General features: G+C 40.5%; 1 protein-coding gene across 1 annotated transcript in view; it reads right to left on the bottom strand.

The window, feature by feature from the left end:
- LOC121739000 (regulator of MON1-CCZ1 complex) overlaps nucleotides 1-25,963 on the bottom strand; it is a 34,332-nt gene that overhangs the window by 7,194 nt on the left and 1,175 nt on the right. Inside the window, exons 3-11 of the mRNA XM_042131303.1 lie at nucleotides 25,236-25,357; nucleotides 24,399-24,499; nucleotides 15,515-15,625; nucleotides 14,944-15,076; nucleotides 12,663-12,763; nucleotides 12,068-12,225; nucleotides 8,135-8,276; nucleotides 1,823-2,065; nucleotides 1,334-1,535 (exon numbers count right to left, since the gene is read on the bottom strand). Coding sequence (XP_041987237.1) covers nucleotides 1,334-1,535; nucleotides 1,823-2,065; nucleotides 8,135-8,276; nucleotides 12,068-12,225; nucleotides 12,663-12,763; nucleotides 14,944-15,076; nucleotides 15,515-15,625; nucleotides 24,399-24,499; nucleotides 25,236-25,357 — 1,313 coding nt within the window. The remainder of the gene's footprint in view (nucleotides 1-1,333; nucleotides 1,536-1,822; nucleotides 2,066-8,134; nucleotides 8,277-12,067; nucleotides 12,226-12,662; nucleotides 12,764-14,943; nucleotides 15,077-15,514; nucleotides 15,626-24,398; nucleotides 24,500-25,235; nucleotides 25,358-25,963) is intronic.

The raw sequence follows: 25,963 nt of genomic DNA, 5'->3' as shown, positions 1-25,963 counted from the left end.
ACGTGTATAACAATCGAAAGAATCAAAATATTAACTCAGAATGGTACCACCTCTTATAGAAATACATATGAGCAAGCGATAGTGCGATCTAGGCGACTCTTGGCGCCATCTGTTCCAGTTTTTGGAACTAACTTAATTAGACCAAATTTACGCATTTTCACCCCCTTACAACCCCTTTTTCCAGTTAAAAAGTAGCCTATGTCCTTTCTCAGGCTTTAGACTATCTGTGTACAAAATTTCATTACAATCGGTTCAGTAGTTTTGGCGTGAAAGCGAGACAGACAGACAGACAGACAGAGATACTTTCGCATTTATAATATTAGTATAGATAGCCTTCCTCGATAAATGGGCTATCCAACAGTAAAATAATTTTTCAAATCGGACCAGTAGTTCCTGAGATTAGCGCGTTCAAACAAACAAACAAACAAACTCTTCCCAATTATAATATTAGTATAGATGTGAGTGATGTAACTTGTAAGTATACAGGGTGTAACTTTAACAAAAATAAGTGATGAGAAGTGACTTCAGTGTATGTGTTCCTTGTGGCTTGTATAGAGTTCAATGTGAAACTAGCAGCCCCAGCGTCACGAGTTTTCCCATACAAAAGTGAAAAAAAGTATCTTTTAGTGCTGCGACTTTTACAGTGAAGTCTATAATATATCACATATAATTATAAAAAAAAAAACGTTTAAAGACGGTGTAGGGATTGTTCCTTGTAGATGATGGATGCTGGATGATAGCGCTGATATGGGGAGTGAAATGATATTATACACTCGATGCCAATTATTAATTGTACTAGAGATCGCCCAATGGTCGAAATTCGACCTTAGTTTCAACGACATCAGGACTACTACCTATATATTTTTGTAAAAAATATTGACTTTATCATTTTTTTTCAACTCTTGTCTCTGGGACTTAGATGATCTCAGACTGGCCGTGTAAGCATTGTCTAATAGTATCTAAGATTTAATAAAAAAAACTATAATCCATTTTCAATTTGTCAACTTGTTGTCAACAGACTTCAACCATAAATAAAAGAGTATAATTCATATGTATAGGCTTGTCACTCAAAAATATGTCATTTCTCATGTGTGTGTGTTGTAGTGTGTGTAATGTTTTACTTGTTAAAAAAAAGTATGCTAAAAGCATAATTTCAAAATAATATTAGTTCGATGCACTCCTTCACCATATAAACTATAACTGTGCAAATTTCATGCACCTACGTTTCCCCATTTTTCGTAAAAAGGGTTACAAAGTTTTTAGTTCACGTATTAATATTATGATTTTTTTTATTTGAATGAAAATGAATCATAACGAAATACAGAATACTCACTCTTATCAAAATTGGACGTGCCTTGTAACGCTTCATTGCGTGCGCGGAAGGCGTGGTATGTGGCGACGAAGGAGGCGGGGTCCGGCGCGGCGGCGAGGTGTTTCCGCGCGCTGAGTCGCGCCCACAGCGCCCCGCCCGCCGCCCGCGCCGCCCCCAACCCGGCGATAGCACGCCCGCTCGACACTAGCACCTCGGTCGTCTCCTATGTGGAAATTTGAAAATTGAATATTAACGATTACAGTAACTTTGGACAGGTAAATTTAATCGGTTACATACGGTATACGAAAATAACACGTGGTACATTGACATCACAATCCATGTTTTTCAATTGCAGTTGCTAATTATGAATAATTAGAACTCGAATTCATTTGTTTTAGAGTTGTGCGAAACCAGTTGCTGTAGTTTAACGTTCAACGTCAAGCATTAAGCCGCATAATCTCCGAGTCGAGCAGCGTGGCGCGGCGCGTGTAGTCTGTACTCTGTACGTACCGCGTGCGCGTGCAGGCGGGCCATCATGTCGAGCGCGAGCTGCGCGGCGGCGCGGTCGGTGCGCTGCAGCGACAGCAGCTGGCAGGCGAGCGGGCGCGAGTCGGGCAGCGCGGCGCGGCGCACGAGTGCTCGCAGGCGGCCGCCCGCACCATGTGACACGAGCGCGCGCACGCCCGCGCCGCTCGTGCACGCCGCCGCCGGTATGCCGCTGCGGCACAGCGACGATAAATACGCCGTAACCACCTAACGAAAAAACAACTTTTGAGTTCCGTAACTGTAAATATTTTTTATTCTTAATGCAACTTTTCAACATCCCATAACAGTCAATATAATATTGACTAAAAGTTAAAACTACACTATAGTTGGGTCATTTTAATAGGTAACATTTGATAGGTTATCAAAATTGCACAGCGTAACCTTGTAGGCTGTAGAGACGTGCACTTAGATAAATGATTAGTCTCGCGCGCGCGCTCGACCAATCATTCATCTAAGGACGTGTATAATAAATAAATATTTTCGTTTTGTTAAAACTTCACAATTGATTAACTTCATTCAATTACGATTACATATTTATTATTTATTGTAAATATGATCGATACGAATTATTTAAGGCGGCATTATAGGCAACTGACATTTTAGAATTTGCGACAAACTAGCTCAATAGATGGCGCTCGAAAGGTACATATTTACTTAACAAGCCGTCGTCGATTTTAATATTTTCAGAAATCGTGGTAAACTCGACATACAGAGTAATGATTAACAGAGAGGCCATGTTCACAACTTAATAAACGAAAATATCTTTAATGAATTTTGAATTATAATAAAATTATGTCTTATTTAAATATAATGTTTGTTCTGTACTCACGAACATAAAAAAAGTATTTCCTCATAATAATACAATTTATAACGAAATAAAGCATTACCCATTTAATATAGTTCATTGCATAATATACGTCTTATGTAGGGAAAATACGCCAACATTATGAATATGCTATAAAATTGTTAAAAAGAAATACCCTATTCATGATATTGGCGTATTCTTTAAAGAAACATGGAATTCAAAAGTAGCTCTTTTAGCGCTGCTATTTTCACAGAGAACTTCTATATCTAATATACATAATATTATAAAACAAAGTCGCTTTTTTCCCTCATGTCCCTTTGTTCCGTTTAATCTTTAAAACTACGCAACGGATTTTGATGCGGTTTTATTTAATAGATAGAGTTATTCAAGAAGAAGGTTTATAAGTATCATAACATTAATTAAATAGTGGAGAAATCCAACAATTGTTGGCGTTTCTATTGTGATGTCGTAAATAATTACATTTTTTTCCGCTTACATTGCAAACGCAGGCTTAACCTTACGAGATTTATTAAAATAATTTACCAAGTATTGTACGTATTGAATAGGTCTACAGAAAACTACGATGGTATATGTCTATCTCTTATGGATATCCCACAATAACATTTTTTTGTTATTTACTTTTTACGACAAATAATGGCTAATTTTCGAAGCAATTTTAATAAATACAGCATTAATCCTTATCCAATTAAATAACTTACTTATATACATTGTTGATTTAATGTAGATCTATATGGCCCTTTACAGCATATGATAAAGGAATATTTTGCGAAGATATTACAGATTTCAAAATTGCGAGACGTAGCTTTTGCGGCGGTGTCGACCAATGCGGGGCACGGGTATCATTTTTCCCGTGGTAATATATTCTATACCCGAAGCCGGGGCGGGTCGCTAGCCCCTTGTCTGTCACGCATACCGGGTCCCGGTATTATAGCGCACCTATCACCTATACCGGGATATGGTTCGGCGGCCGTCTCCCGGTTCCGAACAAATTAACGTGCTTCTAAGTGATTAACCTCATAGAACAGATTACAATCATAAAGTAAATTAATCTAGCAACCCAGTGATGTAAATTACTCACGCAGCTTTGGTAAATAATAACGGAAAATGTTTTCGGAAAAATGACCTTTAGTTGACTACTTTTAACAACATAAATCTTTTGTTTTTTTTCTTAGAACTATATTATTCTGTTAATTTGTTTTGATACTCTTACCTATTTTTATTTTAGAAAATGTATTATAATTCTTGTAGTAATTATAGGTTCACTAAAAAAACGTATTTTTGAATATCCAGTTTTGGCGCCAAATTTGAAAAATGTTTTCTTTTTTCATTTGGTAGTCAATATTTATATTCTATGAAGCTTGTAATGTTTTCGTTATCTGTAGCGGATAAAGTCAAGTTAATAAAAACAAAACATCTGTGACCATAACGTCATGCGTCGTTTATGTTTTTGTTAAAATACGACACTCACTTCAGAAGTGTCAAGTGGCCGCCCGCGGCGTACTACAAGTGTTGTTTAAAAAGTGATATGGTGGCACGTGTGATTTGAAGTGTTTATATTTTGTAACGTATTGAGCCGTTAACTAAATGGTAAGTGAGAATGTTCTGCCTCTATAAATAAAAGTTATTGGAGATCGAAATTTCTATTTCTACGTACCGTATTTTGAAAGTGGTCGTTCTAATTCATTAATAAATTGCATACACGATGTTCGAATAAAATAAAGAATATTTAATATGCTTTAGATTGTAATAGTGAATTAACATTATTCCAATTAGAATCTGAAAAAATCTAATTAGTATCAAATTCTATCTCAAAACATGTCCTGTCAAACCCGGTCTGTTACGCATGCCGGGAAATGGTTTGAGATGTAGGAAAAATATAAATTGTGACAGCTGACAGACAAGGGGATTATAAGGGACACATACAGACCCCAAAGTATTAATACCGAAGTAGATTTAAAATTCTGTAAAGTAGATTCAAAAGTTCTAAGCTACAATTCATCATCGTCAGCACGCTCACTTCTGGAAAATATGGAGCTTATTTTACGACATCAATGAGAAGATAAATGATCAAAGTAGGATTTCAGACAAAAAACAAATTATTTGGCCTTTTTTTGCTCTATAATGATAAATCACGCGCGGGTCCGACTCGCATTTGGCCAATTTTGTTCCTTACTTTAATTAAAAGCATGAAAGTGGCTCTTATGTTGACTATAGGAGAGGAACTATGGAAGTGAACAAGACTAATAATATGCCAACTTACCAACAACAGGTTACATTGCATCAAATCGTCGTGAGTAAGAATTAATAATTGCATAAAATGCAATCTCTTTACACTTTACTTTTAAATGCCGTCACGATTTTAATTCATAAAAAATATTTTTTTGATAAAATCAAATATTAAGGTTTTAGGACATATTTTCATTTCAATCAATATTATTTTTTCAGTAAAGAATCCTTAGTTATTTCCTCCCGAGATGCACCAAAAATCATGGTGTATCTATAAATCTATATCAATCCGCATGATAATATTATTTTTACGATTTCTTGTGCAGATTTTACTACCCCAGTGCTAAGATGCAATGATTCTTTTCATTGCTATGGATTGGACATGTTCAATAAAATAACATCATTTTACAATGTTTCGACACACACGTCAAAATCTTTCTCTGTGTAGTGATACTCTATACATTGTTTTCTGACTTCGCTGTAATAATGAATATTTACATATTTTTATGACTTTCAAACCTACCAAAAACGTAAAAATAATCGTTTGGTGAATGTAAATTATCAAATAGCATCTTATTAGGTAGTCTCTCACGAAATAATTAGGAAACAAAACAATATTGTAATATTTGTAAACCAAAAATGTTGACTAGGTTCCGAAAAAAACCCAGTCTACTGACTAGTGCTCAAGACGTCAAATAACGGCGCTGTATTGAACTGATATTTCACTAGTTAGACAAGTGTGACGTATTATAATTATATCAAAACATAGATATATACGAAAAAGCACTGGCAAATATTCCGAAACGAATCAATGGTAGTCCCATGACCACGGCAATTCTATACAAATTCTATACCTAAGGCGCTCTGGCCAGTAAACTGGGATATATTTGTGAACATACTCTAAGTTTTCTATAATAGACAATCAGTCACTGATTGACAGATTTGACTGATGTCATTTAATCATTATCTATCAAAACGCCTGTGGATTTGTTGTGGCAAATATTCAAAGCAAAATTTGCTTTTGAAAATCAACAATTCGTTCGAATTTGTGATCTCAACGATTTATCATTATTATTATTTATCAAAAACGAAGACAATGTCTGTCTGCCTTCGAAATCATAATTTACATATTTTGGCATAAAAATATTTTTTCCTGTATTTGTTTTCGCTGAATGCTAGAAGAAATAAAAATTTGAAAGTATTATTTTTTAACACACTTTTTTAGTGGTAAAATGGATATAAATCAAAATTTTAAGACAATGTCTACCTTAATAAAAAACGCAACAAACCTACAAAAAATGTTTGAATGCTTATAATTACTTCTGGCACAGAATATATAATAGTACTCCGTACTTCTGGTCAAAGATTTAAAGAAAATAAAAACATGAATTTGCATAGTATAGTGCCTTATCGATTTGCTTTCGATCTTAATAATTGTACGTCGTTACAATGTTACGTCAGCTGACCTTTTTAGGGTTCCGTAGCCAAATGGCAAAAAACGGAACCCTTATAGATTCGTCTGTCTGTCCGTCCGTATGTCACAGCCATTTTTCTCCGAAACTATAAGAGCTATATTGAAACTTGGTAAGTAGATGTAGTCTGTGAACCGCATACAAAAATGGAAAAAATATTAAAAATTTTAGGGGTCCCCATAGACGTACAACTGAAACAAAAAATATTTTTTTTCATCTAACCTAGACGCGTGTGGGGTATCTACTATCTACTATCTATGGATAGGTCTTCAAAATCATATTGAGGTTTCTAATATTATTTTTTAATTTTTGCTAACTTGAATAGTTTGCGAGAGAGACTCTTCCAAAGTGGTAAAATGTGTGTCCCACCCCCCCTCTAACTTCAAAAATAGGGGCATGATAATTCTAAAAAAATATATGATGTACATTACTATAAAACCCAACAAAAATTGGTTAGAAAGAGATCTAGCAAGTAGTTTTTTAACGGACTTCCAAAAAAGGAGGAGGTTATATGTTCGGCTGTGGATATATTTTTTTATTTGTGTATGTTCAACGATTACTCCGCCGTTTGATTTTGTTTTGTTGTATGAGGTTTCACTCCAATTTGGTCCCATTTTCACAAAAGTGGTGACCTGATGATGGAAACCATGAGTAATCGAGGGATCTCCTCGAAATTTATATGGAAAAATATGATGATTTTGGTTTTATGAGAAGCATCCTAAGCATATGCTACCAAAACGCAAGATTTTGCATCGAGGTATACTATGGTTCCGAAGATACTAAGAGAACTCCGGATTCCTTATAGATACAAGTTTGGGGGTTTAGGCGATGTTTTAAGAACTGAAAGCATATGCTATTATGCAAATTACATTTATTATCATCATCATCATTACCACGTCAGGGTCACCAATGTCACAAAAATTGAACATAACAAATTCAACCTTAACTCCAGAGCGTAAGGCACACATTTGACATTACTTCTGAGACGTAACTTGCTTCGATAATATAAGTAGCAATATGCTTGTCTCACTTCCATACAAACGGCGCGAAATCGCCGACATATTATTTAGCTACTATTCTGGAAAACAACCTAATTTCAACCTTTTGCATTGCGTTTAGCGTTCATAGTACAATAACTGTGCGCTTCAATCTGCCAGCTTACTTTTGTTTCTTTTACCACGTGTTCACTTCGATTTTTTTAAATGTAAGTATTGTTTAAAATTATCTGCAGCTGATATTATATTTTGTATGTGTGACTGTTAACGTATTGTAATAACTAATAAGATACGTAGAATAATATGCAGGTGTTTTATTCTACCTATTGTATAGTACGCGATGGTTTACTAGGTAAGTAACTAAAAAGAGTGAAATTATTATTTTTAACAAAAAATTAAAACCGACTTCCAAGGTAAAAACAATAATAACATCCATATTATATGAACTAAAAAGTATTAAATAATTTTTCCTATATAATAGTGCCTTTTTCCGAATTCGGCTAAAAATCAACTACATATTTCTGTACTCAATCTTCATTTAATTTTGAAGTCGGTGCCAGTTCCAAAAGTTTCAAATATTCTGGCAGCCTGAAGATTCAGCTATATCTGGTACCGACTTCAAAATGATGAAGAAAGACATTCAGAGGTGAGAAACATTTTTTAAGCCTATTTTGTTAATATGAATAAAAATACCTCATTTAAGTCAGTTGTCACATAAACTACTACTTGATCACATTTTGTGTACACAGCGTCATACCTGCACAAGGTAGGGGTCCTCGAAGTGTGGTGTCAGCAGATGCGAGCAGATCTCCTCCTGTGAGATAACCACGGGTAGAGCCGCGCCTTCGGTCCACCCGCTGCCTGCGGTGTTGCGAGCTACCTCCAACTCCGACCATCGCCTGGAAAAAATATTTTATATAGGTAATCTAAAACATAACCTAACCTAAAAGTTTATTGGACACTAGATGTTAAAATTTCCAGAGGTCTTATCTAGGTGATACCTGTCCGATATCATCCTAGAAGGATTCGGGTACGCGACCCCGGACACTCGAGCTACTGTTAGTCCTTCCCCTCCCTCCCTAAAGGGCTACAATATCCTACCCCATGATCAATCCCCTCTTAAGCTTATCCAATCTCCTTTCCTTTATCCCACTAGTGTACTCTTGCCGGGCCTCACGGCGAAGAGGTGCGGCCTCCGGATGGCGAACGGGGGTATGGTCAGTAGCACAGCCTGGCTACGCTACATGGCTAAGTCCGATGGACTCGTGGACCAAAGTAGGCTGTGGTCCTCCAGCATTTTGGGGGTTTTGCGGCGGGTTAACGCCATAGAAAATATCTACTGTTATGAAACCGAAAAGAGCAAGAAACCGATCCGATCCTGACAACGACGTACGGCATAGTATAATGGATATCCGATTAGCTACATGGAATGTGCGTTCTCTATGTAGGCCTGGCTCTATTTATCAAGTAAAAAATGAGCTACGAAGATATGACGTTAGTATAGCAGCCCTTCAAGAGGTTCGATGGCCGGGTAACGGAGAATGCAATGTTGACAATGATGCAGTCCTCTTCTATAGCGGTAATGACAACGGTCACCATACACATGGTACTGGTTTCATGGTGAACAAAACGCTGGCTAATAATGTGATTCGGTTTGATGCTGTCTCAGACAGGCTGTGCATACTGCGATTAAAAGGAAAATTCTCAAACCTTTCTATTATAAACGTGTATGCACCCACTGAGCAAGCTGATGAAGTGACTAAAGACGAGTTTTATGACCAACTAGAAACCGTATATGAGCAACTACCTGGATATGATGTTAAGATTCTATTGGGCGATTTCAATGCAAAGATAGGACGTGAGGAGATATTCAACCCTACGATTGGACAACACAGCCAGGACAGGACAAGACTGTACATCTAACGACAATGGTATTAGACTCATTACCTTTGCGTCGTCAATGGCAATGTGTATTAAGAGTACGATGTTCCCTCAAAAAACATTTATAAGGGTACCTGGAGATCGCCCGATGGTCACACAGTGAACCAAATTGACCATGTAGTTATCGACGACCGACACAAAAACACTGTCCAAGATGTAAGAACATACAGAGGAGCCGATTGCGATAGCGATCATTACATGGTAGGCGTAAAAATTAAACTTAGGATAAGTGTCTCCAATAGAAAAGCACAGAAAAGAGAGGATAGCATTAATGTAGAAAATTTAAAAGATAGATTAAAAAGAAAGAAATTTGTGATAGAATTAAGCAACGCTTTTGAAGATTTAGAAATAGACGACGACATTGAGGGTATTTTTGGAAAAGATGAAAACAACCGCAAAAGAAGTTGGACTCAAAGTGGCTGGCAGAAAGAAAAAGAGTTAAAGGAAGAGGTGGTGGACGGAAAAGTGTGATATGATAGTAGAGGAAAGACGAAAGTACAAGATATTATCAGAGCAAGATAGAAAATGGAAACCTAAGTATGATGAATTAGGGATCACAGCAAGAAACGTCATAAGAATAGCCAAGAGGCAGCATTTGGATGCAATAGTGCGAAACATGGAGACAATTTTAAAAGCTAACGAGACACGTAAATTTTATCAGGAGGTAAGGACGTTTAAAAAAGGGTACCAGCCAACTACCCAATCTCTCCTTGATAAAGATGGCAACTTAATAAATGATGCGGAAGAAATAAAATTCACGTGGCGAGAGTATTTCATGCAACTGCTGAACTGCCCCCCTTCACAAGAATCTATCATTTGTCATACCTCAGAAGAGAGTCCTGACACAACAGAAGCCCTGTCTTTTAAGGAAGTGCAGGAGGCCATCATGAGACTAAAAAACAACAAATCTCCTGGAATCGATGGCATACCTGGAGAGATATGGAAATATAGCGGAGGGGTGGTACACTCGAAGTTATATGAACTGCTTGTTAAGATATGGAAGAAAGAACGTCAGCCCTTGGAATGGAATACAGGCATCATTTGTCCAATCCATAAGAAAGGCTGCAAAAAGAAGTGCACGAACTACCGGGGGATTACTCTGCTTCCAACCGCTTACAAGATCTTGTCTTATGTGTTTCTTAAAAGGCTGGAACCTTACGCGGAAAAAATCCTTACTGATTATCATTCTGGATTCCGCCGAAACCGAAGTACAATTGACCAAATCTTCTTACTGAAGCAGGTGATGGAAAAGAGATGGGAGTACGCCCAAGGGGTCCACTCATTGTTTGTGGACTTTACCAAAGCCTACGATAGTATTGACAGAAATGCCCTGTATTCCATTTTGAGATATTTCAATATCCCGGACAAAATAGTCACGATGATTAGAGTTGCGACATCGGAGTGTAGCCTGCGCGTAAAGGTTGGAGGTGAGCTGACGGACGACTTCACAATCGCAACTGGTCTAAAACAGGGGGATGCCTTGTCACCTATGCTCTTTAATCTGGTGTTAGAATACGTTCTGAGAAAGGTTTTAAACCGAGAACTTGGCGTGGAGCTGGATGGAAGGCATAAAGTGATAGGGTATGCAGACGACTTAGCCCTGTTAGGTGAAACTCGTGGAGAAGTCATAGAGGCCATCACAACTTTGGAGACTGAAGCGAAAAAGGTAGGGCTCAAGATCAGCCACGATAAAACGCAGTATCTCCACATGAGACGCTACAAAAACACGCGTACACCTTGCGAAGACCTACATGTTGGAGATACAACGTATAAAGGTGTACACAAATTTAAGTACCTCGGGTGTACTGTGACTGATACCAACAGTCGAGAGGACGAAATTGACATTCGCGTTAAAAATGCCCTGAGATGCAGCGCAGCTCTTCACAAGGTGCTCGTGTCCAAGCTTCTCAGCAAAAATACAAAAATCCGAATCTATAATACGATTATTCGGCCTATACTTATGTATGGCTGTGAGGCTTGGACGCTGACACAAAAGGAGGAGAACAAACTTCTAGTCGCTGAAAGGAAAGTCCTCAGAAAAATCCTGGGCCCAGCCAAAACAAATGACGGCTGTTGGCGAATCCGGAAGAATGCCGAAATTGAAGAACTGGTGGCCCAACCCAATATAATCGGAGAAACAAAGGCTCACCGACTCCGTTGGCTGGGCCACGTGGAAAGAATGGGAGAGGATCGCGGGGTAAAAAGAGCGTATAAGGGCCGTCCAACAGGCCGTCGTCCTGTAGGACGCCCCAGGTATCGCTTGAGAGATGCTGTTGAGGCTGACCTGCGTGACCTTCAAGTCAGTAACTGGCAGGAGGTAGCGCAGGCCATTCCGATATCAATAGCTTCCGCCATTGAGCCCTGCTCAATGGCGGAAGCTCATTTCGGAGGCCAAAATCCACATTGGGTCGCTGAGCCAGCGGAGTTAGCTAGTTAGTTAGATGTTAAAAGCTAAATTAATGTTGTTTCATTAGACTCAAAAGTTTTTACTTACCTTTACATCAAAATAATATCAGTGCAAGCATTAATAGAACGACACACAAACTTTAAATTTGTAATATTAGTATGGATGTGTACTTAGTCAAAAACCATAACATCCAAACCGTTCAAAAATAAAACAATCGAGACCGCTTCCTGTCAAACAACATACTTCTCATAAAATGTCAATGTCCTTGGTCACAGTCAAAAGTTGGAATGCATTTGATAAGGAATGGAGCTACATCAAAACAGTATAATCGGGGTAGCTTACCTGTATACAGCGTTGATCTCATCAAAGGCCTTAGTCAGTTCCACCAAGTAGGTCCTCGCTTCCGTCATGAGCTGATTGAGTATGCGGAATATCGTGTCCTTGCCGTTCTGCCGCCGCAGCAGGGCAGCTATTGTGCTCGGTATCGCGTCTTTGGGGATCTAGAAGAATATATTATGGTCACTGTTAAGCATTTGCGCATCAACTCACAAACATCTTTTTTGTTTAGTTATGAATGCAGTCTTGTTCTAAATGATCTATAGAACATGATGTATTCAAAACGTGATACGTATTTTTGTGGGATGATACACAAATGCTTAACAGCGCCCATATATAGACTGGTTAATGAACACGAAGAAATATGGACACCGACCTATTGCTACGTGTCTCTTATAGTCGCGGAAGAATATTTAGATATCTCGTCTCCACAGGTTAAAAGTAATAGTCCAATAGCGACAATGTTTGGGAGAATGAAAGAATACATGTTTACTATTATAAAAGTGTATATTATTCGTAGATTAAGGCAAAACATTGTTTATTCACAGACGATATTTCAAATTCATTAGCTAGTCAGTATTTTTTTTTAATAAATCTTTACCGAGTGCGCCAGTCCGTTTAGTTGTAACTGCACACGCCACAGACAGCCGCGCCGCGCGTCTATGATATAGTCCGGTTGAAACACCACCCAGTTGCCAGAGTCTGAACACTGTCAGGAAATTATACGAAAGATTTTTCAATAAAAAATATGTGTTGCACTCGGGGACTGCCACGGTAAAGCTATTACATAGCATTTTTATCAACCTATGCAATTACTAGCGACCCGCCCCGGCTTCGCATCGGGTATAAAATATATAGCCACTGAACTGAAAATGATTACAATCGATTCAGCAGTTTTGACTTGTATTCATTCTACCCGTGGCCCGCATTGGTCGGTACCGCCGCACAAGCTACTTCCCGCAATTTTTAAATCTGTAATATCTTCGAAAATATTCATATTCTATCATCATAATATTAATACGCGAACGAACAATTTGTAACCCTTTTTACGAAAAATGGGGAAACGTAGGTGCATGAAATTTTGCACAGTAATAGTTCATATGGTGAAGGAGTGCATCGAACTAATATTATTTTGAAATTATGCTTTTATCATACATTTTTTTAACAAATAAAACATTACACACACTACAACACACATACATGAGAAATGACAGATTTTTGAGTGACAAGCCTATGCATACGAATTACTCTTTTATTTATGGTTGAAGTCTGTTGCCAACAAGTTGACAAATTGAAAATGGATTATAGTTTTTTTTATTGAATCTTTAGATACCTGACAATGCTTACACGGTCAGTCTGAGATCAGCTAAGCCCCAGAGACAAGACTTGAAAAAAAAAGATAAAGTCAATATTTTTTACAAAATATAGGTAGTAGTCCTAATGTCGTTGAAACTAAGGTCGAATCTCGACCATTGGGCGATCTCTAGTACATATTATAAAACAAAGTCGCTTTTTTTCCCTCATGTCCCTTTGTCCCCTTTAATCTTTTATCACGCTAAGACTAATAGGAGAATGTGGAAAAACGGGGGAAATTATTTGAAAGGGCTTATCTCGCGAACTACTGGAGCAATTTTTATGTTATTTGGCACAGATAAGAAGTAGACCACGTGATGGATCATAGGCTATCGATTTTAACCATTTTTACAGTTGCTATATATTGTATACCCGTGCGACGCCGAGGCGGGTCGCTAGTTTAAATCATATGTCTGTCTGTCCGTCTGTCTCCAGGCTGTATCTCAAGAACCACTCTAGCTAGACTTCTGAAATTTTCACATATTGTGTATTTCTGTTGCCACTGTAACAAAAAATACTAAAAACAAAATAAAATTAAAAATTAAGGTGGGCCCATACAACAAATGTGTTTTTTTTTTGCTCTATCTCAGTAATGGCACAGAATATATATTAGTAGTACCAACAGAAGTCAAGACCGCGCAGTGCTAGGCCTACAATTATATTCACCTATATGTCCGCTCTCTGTCTATCGCATAACTCGTACCTTTTCTGACGAAATCAAGGTTTTCGGCTTTTAGAAAACGAAATAGTATTTTTTAATTACTATTGGTATGAATAGCAAGCCTTTTTATGGTAATATAAAATTTTAGTAACCCAACCTATATTTTATAGTAGTTTTATAATATATTCGATTATAGTGCAGGAAAATTTTACAATTTACCTAAACATAGTAACTTGTGTTTATTTCTGTGTAGTTTGTGCGTTTCTTTGTATGAAATTGGTTTATTTGCTATGTTTGTATAGTTTTTATCTATTTTTTATATTTAAATACCTTATTCAAATACATATTTCATTGGCCTTTCTTATAAGATTTATAACGATTTTGTCACAGCGGTTAAATCAGTATCATGAATAAAATTCCTCTATGATCAGTAAACAGTAGATACGCGACGAAAAATCTTGCGCGTGCGTCACCGCTCGCTTGTGAGTCCCTACTGATTGGCCACCCGCGGGTGGTACTTACAGTTCAATACCTATTCTCGCGAGTGGGACAGGCCTGGTAATGGTAGTTTAAATTTTCACAAAATCCTCAATTATATGTGTACTTTAATAAATGATAATAATACAATTAAAATTAAATTAGTAAATATTTAATAAAAAACACATCATACAAAAAACACATTTTTTGTCTACTTTCGCGGTACGGAACCCTTCGTTCGCGAGTCCGACTTACACTTGGCCGATTATTATTTTTACTTTTAGTCCCGGTAAAGGACATAGGATATTTTTTATCCCGGAAAAATGTGTACGGTTCCCGGGATAAAAGAATTTTGGCGCAACGGCACAACCTATTATTATATAGAGGATACACATAGCACATGGCGCATCATCTACGCTGGCGGGGCGGATGCTCACACCCGATACGAGCGGGACGTGCACCACTGTGTTGTTGTCTAAACGGCTCTCTTCTAGGATGTCGAACAGTTGAGACGTTTGCGACGACTGAAAACAAATCAGTGAGTAAAGTAAACCACTGAAGACAATGTATATACCCATTACCCATAGACAACTGAAGCTCGTTACCTGGAAACATAGACAAAACATTTAACTACCTGCTTGGTACCAATTGGAACCAATGAGAAAACACAAAAATTTACATAACACTTTTGTTTGATAGAAAAGTGATTTCCCATCTCCAACATTGAATTATTTTTGTAACCCACAGTTCAGTCTATATTAATATTATAAAGATAAAGAGTTTGTGTGTTTGAACGCGCTAATCTCACTAATGAAATACTAGACCAATTTTAATGTTATTTGGCTCCGATAATATAGTAGATCTCGTAACTGTGCGGTACCCTCGAGGATTTCCTAATTTACGCTGGCGAAGTCGTGCGGAACAGTAAAATTGTTTTTTTTTTCAAATAAAACATCACAAACCTGATGATGTATAGCAAGCAAGTTGTCTAGTACGCTAACAGCAAAGCGGCCCGTCAGTCCTGTCTTCAGTACGTGCTGTATGCCGCTGGAACCGATCGGCATCAACCACACCTGAAATTATAAATCACACATATATTTAATTACGTAAAAGGAAAAAAAGAACATCTTTATGGAACTATGGAACACTTTTTAGACGAAAAGTATCCTAATAAAAGTCTGCTATTCCATATTAATTTTGCATAACAACTAAATAAGCGCCGGAACGTCGCCACTGCAACGGCAATTCGCAAGAAAACAATTTGACTTTACTCTTACAAGCGTTAAGTCTCGAATTCACTGTTATTTTGACTGTCCATAGGCTCACTTTTTCTCCGTTACTTCTCTATTTATACACTTACTGATATTATAAACGCGAATGTATCTGTCTGCTTGTTATCTCTTCATGCTTAAACCACTGAATCGATTTAGTTGAAATTTGGTATGGAGACACTTTGAATCCCAGGAAAGGACATTGATAACTTTTTATTCCGGAAAAATGTACAGTTCCCGCGCGATAAACGAATTTCTGAGTGAGTGTGGGCGTTAACTAATCTACACCATATGTATACTATCTATACTAATCTATACTAATATTATAAATGCGAAAGTATCTCTGTCTGTCTGTCTCGCTTTCACGTAAAAACTACCGAACCGATTGTAATGAAATTTTGTATACAGATAGTCTAAGGCCTGAGAAAGGACATAGGCTACTTTTTTACTGGAAAAAAGGGCTGTAAGGGGGTGAAAATGCGTAAATTTGTTAAAATTAAGTTAGTTCCAAATATGCATAATAGATGGCGCCGTGCGTCACCTACATCGCGGTGACGCTTGCCCAGACTTCTTTATATAAGAGGTTTTTTTTTATGAAATAAGGGGGGCAAACGAGCAAACGGGTCACCTGATGGAAAGCAACTTAGTAAATAATCCTAAATAAGCTTTTAAATTTGGCATAAAATATAAAGTTTAATTTAAAAAAATGAAATATTATGTACACACTGCACCAGCTGTTTTGATTTAAGGAGTACCAGTGTTTTTTTATAAAAGCTTTTGACACCAATTTTGTTGACATCGCGCGCTATAAACTGAAGTCCACGTTGACGAAGTCGCGGGCAACAGCTAGTATCAATTATATGTATTATAATTGGGAAGAATTTGTTTGTTTGAACGCGCTAATCTCAGGAACTAATAGTCCGATTTTGAAAAATTCTTTCAGTATTAGATATATTCTCATTTATCGAGGAAGTCTATAGGAGGAAGGCTATACAGGGGGCAATTAAACCTACTGGCCAAATTTTTAAGGGCTTAGGTATCATTAGTAGGAGAATCCATTTAACAAAAAAATAGGGTGTTAATTTTTTACAATAACATATTTTATCACACATAAAATCGTTGCAGAACGGTCACTTCGCGGCGGTGGGTAGAGCGGGCTGCGGGGGTGTGGGGGTGGCGCGGGAGGCCCTGCCGCGGCACGCGCCGGCGCCGCGTAGTGTTCATTAATTATTGTGGTGTTTTTAGGAAAACTTTCGGAAGCTATTTCTCAACATTTTAGTACTTATTGTGATTATAATAGAAATAATACTTACTGTATTTTTATTAACCCCCGACAAAAGAGACTTGACGTGTCTGTCTGTCTGTTTGTCTATGTGTGTATCTGTCCGTGGCATCGTAGCAACCAAACGGGTGGACCGATTTTGATCTAGTTTTTTTTGTTTGAAAGCTGACATGATCGAGAGTGTTCTTAGCTATAATTCATCATCATCAGCCTGCTCAGTCCTGGACAATCAGGGTTTATCTGGTTCATGAAAGGCCGTTAGCAACTTGTAGTCGTTTGATGGGTTTTGTATTTCATACTAGTTCGTGATATTTGTAAATATACAATATACGTATACACATAATAATGGAAAGTTGACCTGGTGCTGCAGCATCACCTGGTAATCAATAGGATACCCAACTCCTCGCCAACTAAGAGCAGAGGTTTCGTGTTTGGGCTCATTTTAATTGTGACAACCAGTAAGAAGTAGATAAAGTATAAACAGTAAATATTTTCATGCTGCTGCTGCAGCATCACCTGGATTCTATAGGAACCGAGCTTCGTATGAACCCAAAGTGGAGGTTTCATATTTGGGCTCATTTTAACGGCCTCATCGAAAAGGACATTGATAGATGGTAATCATGAGAATATGATTCTGTTGATAGTAATTATTCTGCACTATAACCAACCCAAGTTTAAAAAGTATGAAATAAAATTAAATTAAGAAATTTAAAAAACCCCCGCCAAAACAACTTTAAAAAGTAATGAAATAATATTTACTGCCTTTAAGTTCAAATAATTCCTAACTTGTGTAAAGTAATATTTTAGTCCATAATTGTTGTCAAGGTGTGTCGGGGGACCGCTAATGTAGATGTTTAATTTCACTTAACAAGTTTAAGGATCAATTCACAGCGATCTGAATCGAGATAGGTAATCAGCGACTTGGCGGTTGTAGGTTGTAGTTTACTTGGCGGTCCCCCGACACACAGTGACAACAATTATGGACTAAAATATAACTTTACACAAGTTAGGAATTATTTGAACTTAAAGGCAGTAAATATTATTTCATTACTTTTTAAAGTTGTTTTGGCGGGGTTTTTTGAAATTTCTTAATTTAATTTTTAACAAGGATCAATAATCAATATACTTATCGAAATTTGGCCGGAAGGTTTAATTGCACCTTATTTGCACCCTGTATAATATCACTCTAAGACTAATAGGAGCGAAGAAACAGAGGAAGATGTGTAAAAAACGGGGAAAATTATTAGAAAGGGCATTTTTTATGTTATTTGGCGCAGATAAAAAGTAGACCATGTGGAGGATCATAGGCTTTTTTTGGGGCTAATTAGTCTGTGAAATTCCTAATATACGCGGGCGAAGCCGCGCGGAACGTCTAGTCTTCTATATATATAAAACTGGGGGCGATTTCCGGTTACCTCCAAGTGTGCACGAATACTTCTCCAGTCTTTCGGTGCCGCCGACTAACGGATTAAATCTGTATGTCGACGGTTCTCTGGGTTCTGGTGAAGTAATCCTGACGGTGTCCCTGGGCAACGTTCGCTTGAAACATCTGCGGATGTGGCAAGCGGGCGGCCGATCGACCGGCGGACCGGCTGACCCCGGACCTGACTGCGGCGTTGCCGCCGTTTGGGGGAGGGGGCGGGCTCGGCTCGGCCTGTCGGGGCTTGGCTGTGCAAACAGCCGGGTCTCGACGGGCGGACGAGTGCGTCTCTACCACCAAACGGCTGCGACAAGTTGCTGTCAGATTTGGGATCAGTCGGTCTGGGTTGGGTTGAGGTCTGGTCTGGTTTGGGGTTCTAGTGCTCACAGCATTGGAACCCCAACCCAGACCAGAACTCAACTCGACAACGAAAACCCAATCCAATCGGTGCTATCCGACCCGTGCCGAAGGATGCATGGCTGGGGGAAGTCAGCCGCGAACGGAGGACCCTCGATACCAGGCGACCTCGAGGAGTTAATAGCCTTACCCTTGCATGCGGGGCTCTGTGGGGGTGGACCTTTTATTTCCCTAGCTACTCGTGGGATTTGAATGGAGATTGAAAAGGACCAGGAAAATCTTGTGGCCGAACTGGAAGCTTTATGCTCCACGGAGGCGATGGAAATCGGCGCAGCCGAGGACCACCTATTGTCTGGGTCCGTCGGGGCAGAGGACACTTCTGTGTCTGGTACCCCTTCCGACCCTCTACCATCTAGCGCTTCTGCACCTTCTTCTTCTGAAGTTGGGGCTGGCGCTACCGCTGAGTATGCCGGGGAGCTGGAGAAGCGTTCGAGCTCCAAACGGCAGCTCTCTGACACCGCCAACTCACAGGAAAGACCGACGAAGGCAGCCAAGCACACTAGTGCTCAGGCGCCCAAGCCGAGTTTCAGTGAGGCGGCGAGTGCCATTCGTGTGGGCATCCTCGATGCTGGGGGACCTCTTTCACGGAAGGGCGCCGAGGGGTTGAAGAAATGCATTCTTCGAGTCATCGACGATCAACCGGAGGGAGAGGGACCTAAGCTAATAGGATGCGTCCACAGATCGGGTGGACTTGTCTTCACCTGCGTCGACGCTGCCTCCAAGCAGTGGTTGGCGCGGCTGATAGACATGACCCATCCCTGGGATGGAGCAGGCCTCCGCGTCGTTGACGAGGCGGAGCTGCCTAAGCCCCGTTACGCTACGGCGTGGGTTCCTGACCTAGAGATGGACGAGGTAGGAATCATCAAGCGACTGACCTCGCAGAATGGAGGTATGGGAATCCGGCTTTAGAAAGTGGTCAGCGGGAAAGCCGATGGAAAGGGTCAAACTTTTACCTTTTCCTTCGACGAATCTGCGGTCAAGCTACTTTCCGAGCGGAATTTTTAGCTCTACTTCGGGTTTAACCGGCTTCGCTTGAAGGGACCAAAACCGGCACTCCTGTCAAACCCTGTAGGGTCTGACGGAGTGACGGCAACACCTCCGCTGGGCTCAACTTTCCAGCCCCACACCTCACATAAAGGACGGCGGCGAGAACCTCTTATCAAGCCTATAGGCTATAGAGGCACGGCGCCGCCCCAAGCTGGCAGCAGCGGCACATCATCTGCCACTGCTACTGCTCAGCTCAACACTCTACACGTGAAAGCACAAAACTTGCACGTGCACACCAGCAGGGGAAGCGGACGCCCGGCTGCTCAGACCAATCCCAGACCTCAAGTTCCCTTGGAAGTGGCAACTGTGAGTAGGGGTAGGCCTGGACAGTCCCGTGGTGGACGCGGACGCGGTGGCTTTGGGGGCGCCTGCGCTGTGAGGAGGCCAGCACAGCTGCCCTTATTAGCGCAGGAGCACTCAAGTCGCAAGGTGGCGCGAAACCCCCTGCTCCGACTACCTAACCTGCACCATACAGACTAAACACACACACACAGCCATCCACATTGATTCACTTTAACACTCTACAGCTACACTCCACAGTAACACTACACAAAAAAAATATGATTAAAGTAATACAAGTCAACTTACGACACGCGAAGGCTGCCACCGATGTACTCTGTCAGAAGTTCATCCGGGAGGCGCTCGATATTGCTTTAATCCAAGAGCCGTGGGTCAACGGGAACACGGTGATGGGCCTTGGACTGGCAGGTAACGTACTTTATTTTCAGCATGGCCAGAGGCCCAGATCCTGCATCCTCTTCAGCAAGAGGATGAAATTTTTGTGTGTCTCTTGCTTGTGTACAGATGACACAGTAGCTGCGTATATTGAGGAGCCCGGTGGGACTGCAGGCAGACTGATGGTTTGCTCCGCCTATCTACCTGGAGACACTCAGGACCCCACAACGCAGCTATCACCGGTAATAGACTACATCGGGAATCAGCGCATCCAACTTATCCTGGGAAGTGATTGCAACTCACATCATACAAGTTGGGGCAGCACCGACGTAAACTCCAGAGGTAAGAAACTATTTGACTTCTTACTTACTAATAACCTCCACACTTTGAATCAGGGTACTAAACCAACATTTATCAACCCACTGAGACAGGAGGTCCTTGACATAACAGTATGCACAGGCACTATACGACATCGCGCCTGTAACTGGCATGTATCGGACGATAACTCACTGTCCGATCACTGTTACATTAAGTTTGATATACATGACAGTATGCCTGGGAAAGGCCACAAACTGGAGTGTATTCAGAGAGGAATTGCAGATAAACCTCGCAGCAGTCAACAAAGCTGTCAAGACCGTAGAACAACTGGAACTAACGGTGGGAGAGCTGGAGCATAGCTTAAATCATGCTTACCTCAGAAGCTGTCCTGTTAAGAAAGCGTCAAATAAACGTAACGTACCTTGGTGGAACGGTACTTTGGCGCAACTCAGGAAAGATACCCGAGCTCTGTTTAACAGAGCCAAAAGAGACGGGAACTGGGACGCATACAGAACCGCCCTGACGACGTTTAATAGGGAGCTAAGGAAGGCCAAAAGACGCTCTTGGGCAAGGTTCTGTGAGGAAGTGAATAACACCTCGCAAACCTCCAGACTATATAAAGTCATATCTAAGGCCCCTAGCTCTCATCCCAGCACTTTGAAAAGGCCAGATGGTACTTATACTAAAACGGCGGAAGAGACGCTAAGATTACTAGCCGACGTCCACTTCCCCAACAGTATCCCATCTCGAAAATCACGAAGCCTTCTCTCATACGATTATTAAAACGAGACCATCAGTTGACGACTGGAGAAGAGCTTCCGTGATCTTTAAGCCTGACCGAGTCACTTGGGCAATTGACAGTTTCAAGCCTTACAAGAGCGGCGGCGAGGATATTTCCGGCCCTCCTACAGCAGGGCAAGGACATTAACCTTCCTATGCACCTGAAAATATTCAGAGCAAGTTTTGCGTGGGGCTACATCCCATTGGCATTGACAATGGTAAGGGTGTTCTACATACCCAAAAGTGGGGACAGAGACAAAGCTCTACCAAAGTCATACAGACCAATTAGCCTCACTTCTTTCATGCTTAAAACAATGGAGAAGGTGGTCAACCTACATATAAGGGACACCTATCTCTGTATATCTGCATGAAAGACAACATGCCTACCAAAAAGGCAAATCTACCGAGACGGCTCTAATGGACTTGGTAGATCGGATTGATAGAGCAATTGAAGATAAAGAGATTGCGTTATGTGTCTTCCTCGATATTGAAGGCGCATTCGACAACACTTCAACCAGCTCTATCACAAATGGCCTGGCTTCAAAGAATATAGATCCAACAACTAGGAAATGGATCAAAGCCACGCTCGGCAATAGGGTAGCCTCATCGACTATTATGGACCTGACACTCAAAATCAGGCTGACAAAAGGTTGCCCACAAGGAGGTGTCCTGTCACCCCTGGAATGATCCCTGGTAGTGGATGAGCTACTAAGGGAACTGAACCTCATAGGTTACTACGCTCAAGGGTACGCTGACGACCTGGCGATTATGGTGGTGGGAAAATGCGCATCGGTGGTCGCTGGGTTGATGCAGTCAGCACTAAGAGTCGGATTGGTGCCAAAGGGTCAAGCTAACAGTAAACGCTGATAAGACGGTCTTGATACCTTTCACCAAAAAGAGGAAGTTGGAGGAACTAAGACCCCCAACACTCTTCGGGAAAACTATTAAGTTTGCGGGTGATGTCAAATATCTAGGCAAAGGACTCACTTGGAATAAGTACATCAAGTATATTACGAAAAAGGCTAGATGTGCTCTGGGTTCCTGTTGGAAGCTTGTCAGCTCTAAATGGGGTATTCGGCCGAAGGCAATGCTATGGCTATATACAGCCGTAGTGAGACCGATTACCACATATGGCTGCGCAGTGTGGCATAAAAAGGCTTAACAAGTAAACTGTAATAAAAGACTAAACAGCGTACAGAGACTGGCATGTCTAATAATCATGGGTGCACTCTCGTCAACATCCACCGCTTCCCTCGAGGCCCTGATCAACTTAACTCCGCTTCCTCTGTTTGTTCAGATGGAGGCCAAAAAGGTGGCTCTCAGGGCCAGGACGGCGGGTAGAACGAATTGGGTCTCCACCCCATTTCGACAGCTGGAACAGTCTCTCAGTGAATCACCTATCATGGCCATGCCATTAGATGCCATGATCAAGGTGTATAGCTTTTCGAAGCAGTACCAGGTTTTTATACCTTCCAGGGAGGACTGGGAACGAAAAATCCCAATCGATGTCTGCCCTAGCGACATAGTTTGGTTCACGGATGGATCAAGGAAAGACAACCGTGCGGGAGCCGGATTCTACGGGGGCAGGCCACCAAAAGGCAAATACGCCTGTTTGGGGGAGTTTGCGACCGTGTTTCAGGCTGAAGTCTTCGCTATCCTCGGTTGTTCACTAGAAAGCCTGGAGATGGCCCTAGTTAATAAAAACGTTTTTATCTTCTCCGAAAGTCAAGCTGCATTTAAAGCACTGATGACTGCCGCAGAAGTCTCGTCCAAATTAGTTCTGGAATGCGTTGAGACGTTAAACATGCTAGGAAGGAACAACAACATCCGCCTAGTATGGGTCCCGGGCCACAGCAACGTCCCCGGCAATGAAACCGCTGACGAACTGGCTAGGCTTGGGGCCGAGAGTCTCATATATGGTCCAGAACCAGTCTGTGGTATAACTCCCAGTACCACAAAGCAAGTGCTCAAGGTCACAGACTATGCAGGAGCAATGGGCTGAGACCCCTGGCCTTAAACACTCCAAGGCACTAATTCCTGACTTCAAAAAGAAACAATCAGCTCACCTTGGGTAGGAACCAATTAAGAATCCTTACCAGAAGCCTAACTGGGCACTGCAAGCTCAACAAACACCTAAACAGAATGGGTATTTGTAGCATAACGACTTGCAGATTCTGTGAGGAGGAGGATGAAACACCTATTCATCTTCTCCTCGACTGCCTTGCTCTACTACAGAGCAGGAACAGGCACCTTGGTCGCCACGAATACTCGTCCACAGAGGAAATTCGTGGCACCAACCCCAACCATATCGTTCAATTTATGAGCAGTATTGGGTTGGGGATGATACTCTAGTGCGAAGGAGTCATAATAGCCTTCTTTAAAAAAAATATATAAAACTCAAAGGTGACTGACTGATTGACATAGTGATCTATCAACGCACAGCCCAAACCACTGGACGGATCGGGCTGAAATTTGGCATGCAGGTAGATGTTATAACGTAGGCATCCGCTAAGAAAGGATTTTGATAAATTCCAACCCCAAGGGGTTCAAATAGGGGATGAAAGTTTGTATATAATAATACTTCTTAACGCGAGCGAAGCCGCGGGCAAAAGCTCGTTGTAAATAAAACAGCTTACATCAGCCGGTCCATGTGCGTGCCTGAACACGGCGCACCAGCTCGCGCCGCACAACCGCACCACGAATACATCGCGTTCCGCCGCCGGCTTGCTGGACTCCACTGTAAAATGACAAGTAAAATTATTTGTATACTAGCTGTGCCCCGCGGTGTTACCTGTGACTTAAGTGAAATATCATAATAAAATACTATAAAAAGTATCAATAAAAGAGTCAATATGGGATGTTGCATGATAATAATATGATGATTTATGGTAGTGATGATGATAAATGTAATTTGCAGTAGTAGCATATGAAATGTCCACTGCAATAATGATGAACGTCCAAAAAGATTAAAAATCTTAACGATTAATGCCATTCGGTCACTGGAAATCTATTTATCATGTTATTGCTCAAATGACTCAGAAATAAATACTCAAAATTTAAGAATATTATACTGTACGGCGAAACGTGGTGGTAGCGATCATTGACTTGTCATCTCAAAAACTTGTCATTTTCTATGTTTTCTAAACAAAGCCGCGATTGACAACATCTGACACTTCATTGTCAATCGCGGTTTATATAGAAAATGACAAGTTTTTGACAGAGAGTCAATGACCGCTACCGCCATGTTTCGCTGAGTACAGTATAGCATGGTTATTTTTCCTATAAAACGCAAAACTTGCAGTGTGTATTACAACCTCCATCATGGGTATCGCAGTTACAATAGATTTTCAATTTTTATGCGGCAGCCTTTTGGGTATTGATGGGTTAATCTAAGCTTGGAGCTGCCCTCATGATGTGACTGCAGAGATAGTCATACATAAATAATTGTTGTAAATGTATTCAGTATTGCATACACTCTAGTTTCTGTAACTTGGTGATGGTGGAGTTGTTGAGTGAGAAGGGCTGCAGCAGGAGCCCGTTGTTGCCTGCCAACACCACAATGTTGCTCTGAGCACACCAGCTGTACCACGCACAACTGAAATATATATTATACATATAAGCAACTAGATGTTCCGCGCGGCTTCGCCTGCGTAATTTAGGAATGTCACGGAAACCATACATTTTTCCGCAAAAAAGAAACCTATGTCCTTTCACATGGTCTGTTCTTCATGTGTGCCAAATAACACAAAAAAAATGCTCCAGTATTTTCTTAAGATAATAAGCAATTTTAAATAATTTCCTCCGTTTTTTCCACACTTTCCTCTATTTCTTCGCTCCTATTAGTCCTAACTCCTAGCGTTAGCCTTTTTCTATAAATGGGCTATCCAACACTGAAATAATTTTTCAAATTGGACCAGCGGGGCTAAAATGGTCGCTTTGAAGAATCATGACATGAATCATAATATGATTCATTTTTCTAAAATCGCAAAATGCAACTCTGCTTGCAATACATTTCTGTATTTTGTAATTTGACATTTGTCGGTTTGACAGTTTTGACAATTCATTTACTGAATTGATTGAGAGGAATTGCTAAATATGACCATTTTAGCCCCGCTGCAGTTCCTGTGATTAGCGCGTTCAAATAAGCCCTTTCAAATAATTTCCCCCGTTTTTTCCACACTTTCCTCTTCAATAACACAAA

This window comes from Aricia agestis, chromosome Z (assembly GCF_905147365.1).
Source record: "Aricia agestis chromosome Z, ilAriAges1.1, whole genome shotgun sequence".
NCBI lineage: Eukaryota > Metazoa > Arthropoda > Insecta > Lepidoptera > Lycaenidae > Aricia > Aricia agestis.
Note: the sequence above shows the minus strand (reverse complement) of the source record. Positions and strands in the feature narration are given on the sequence as shown.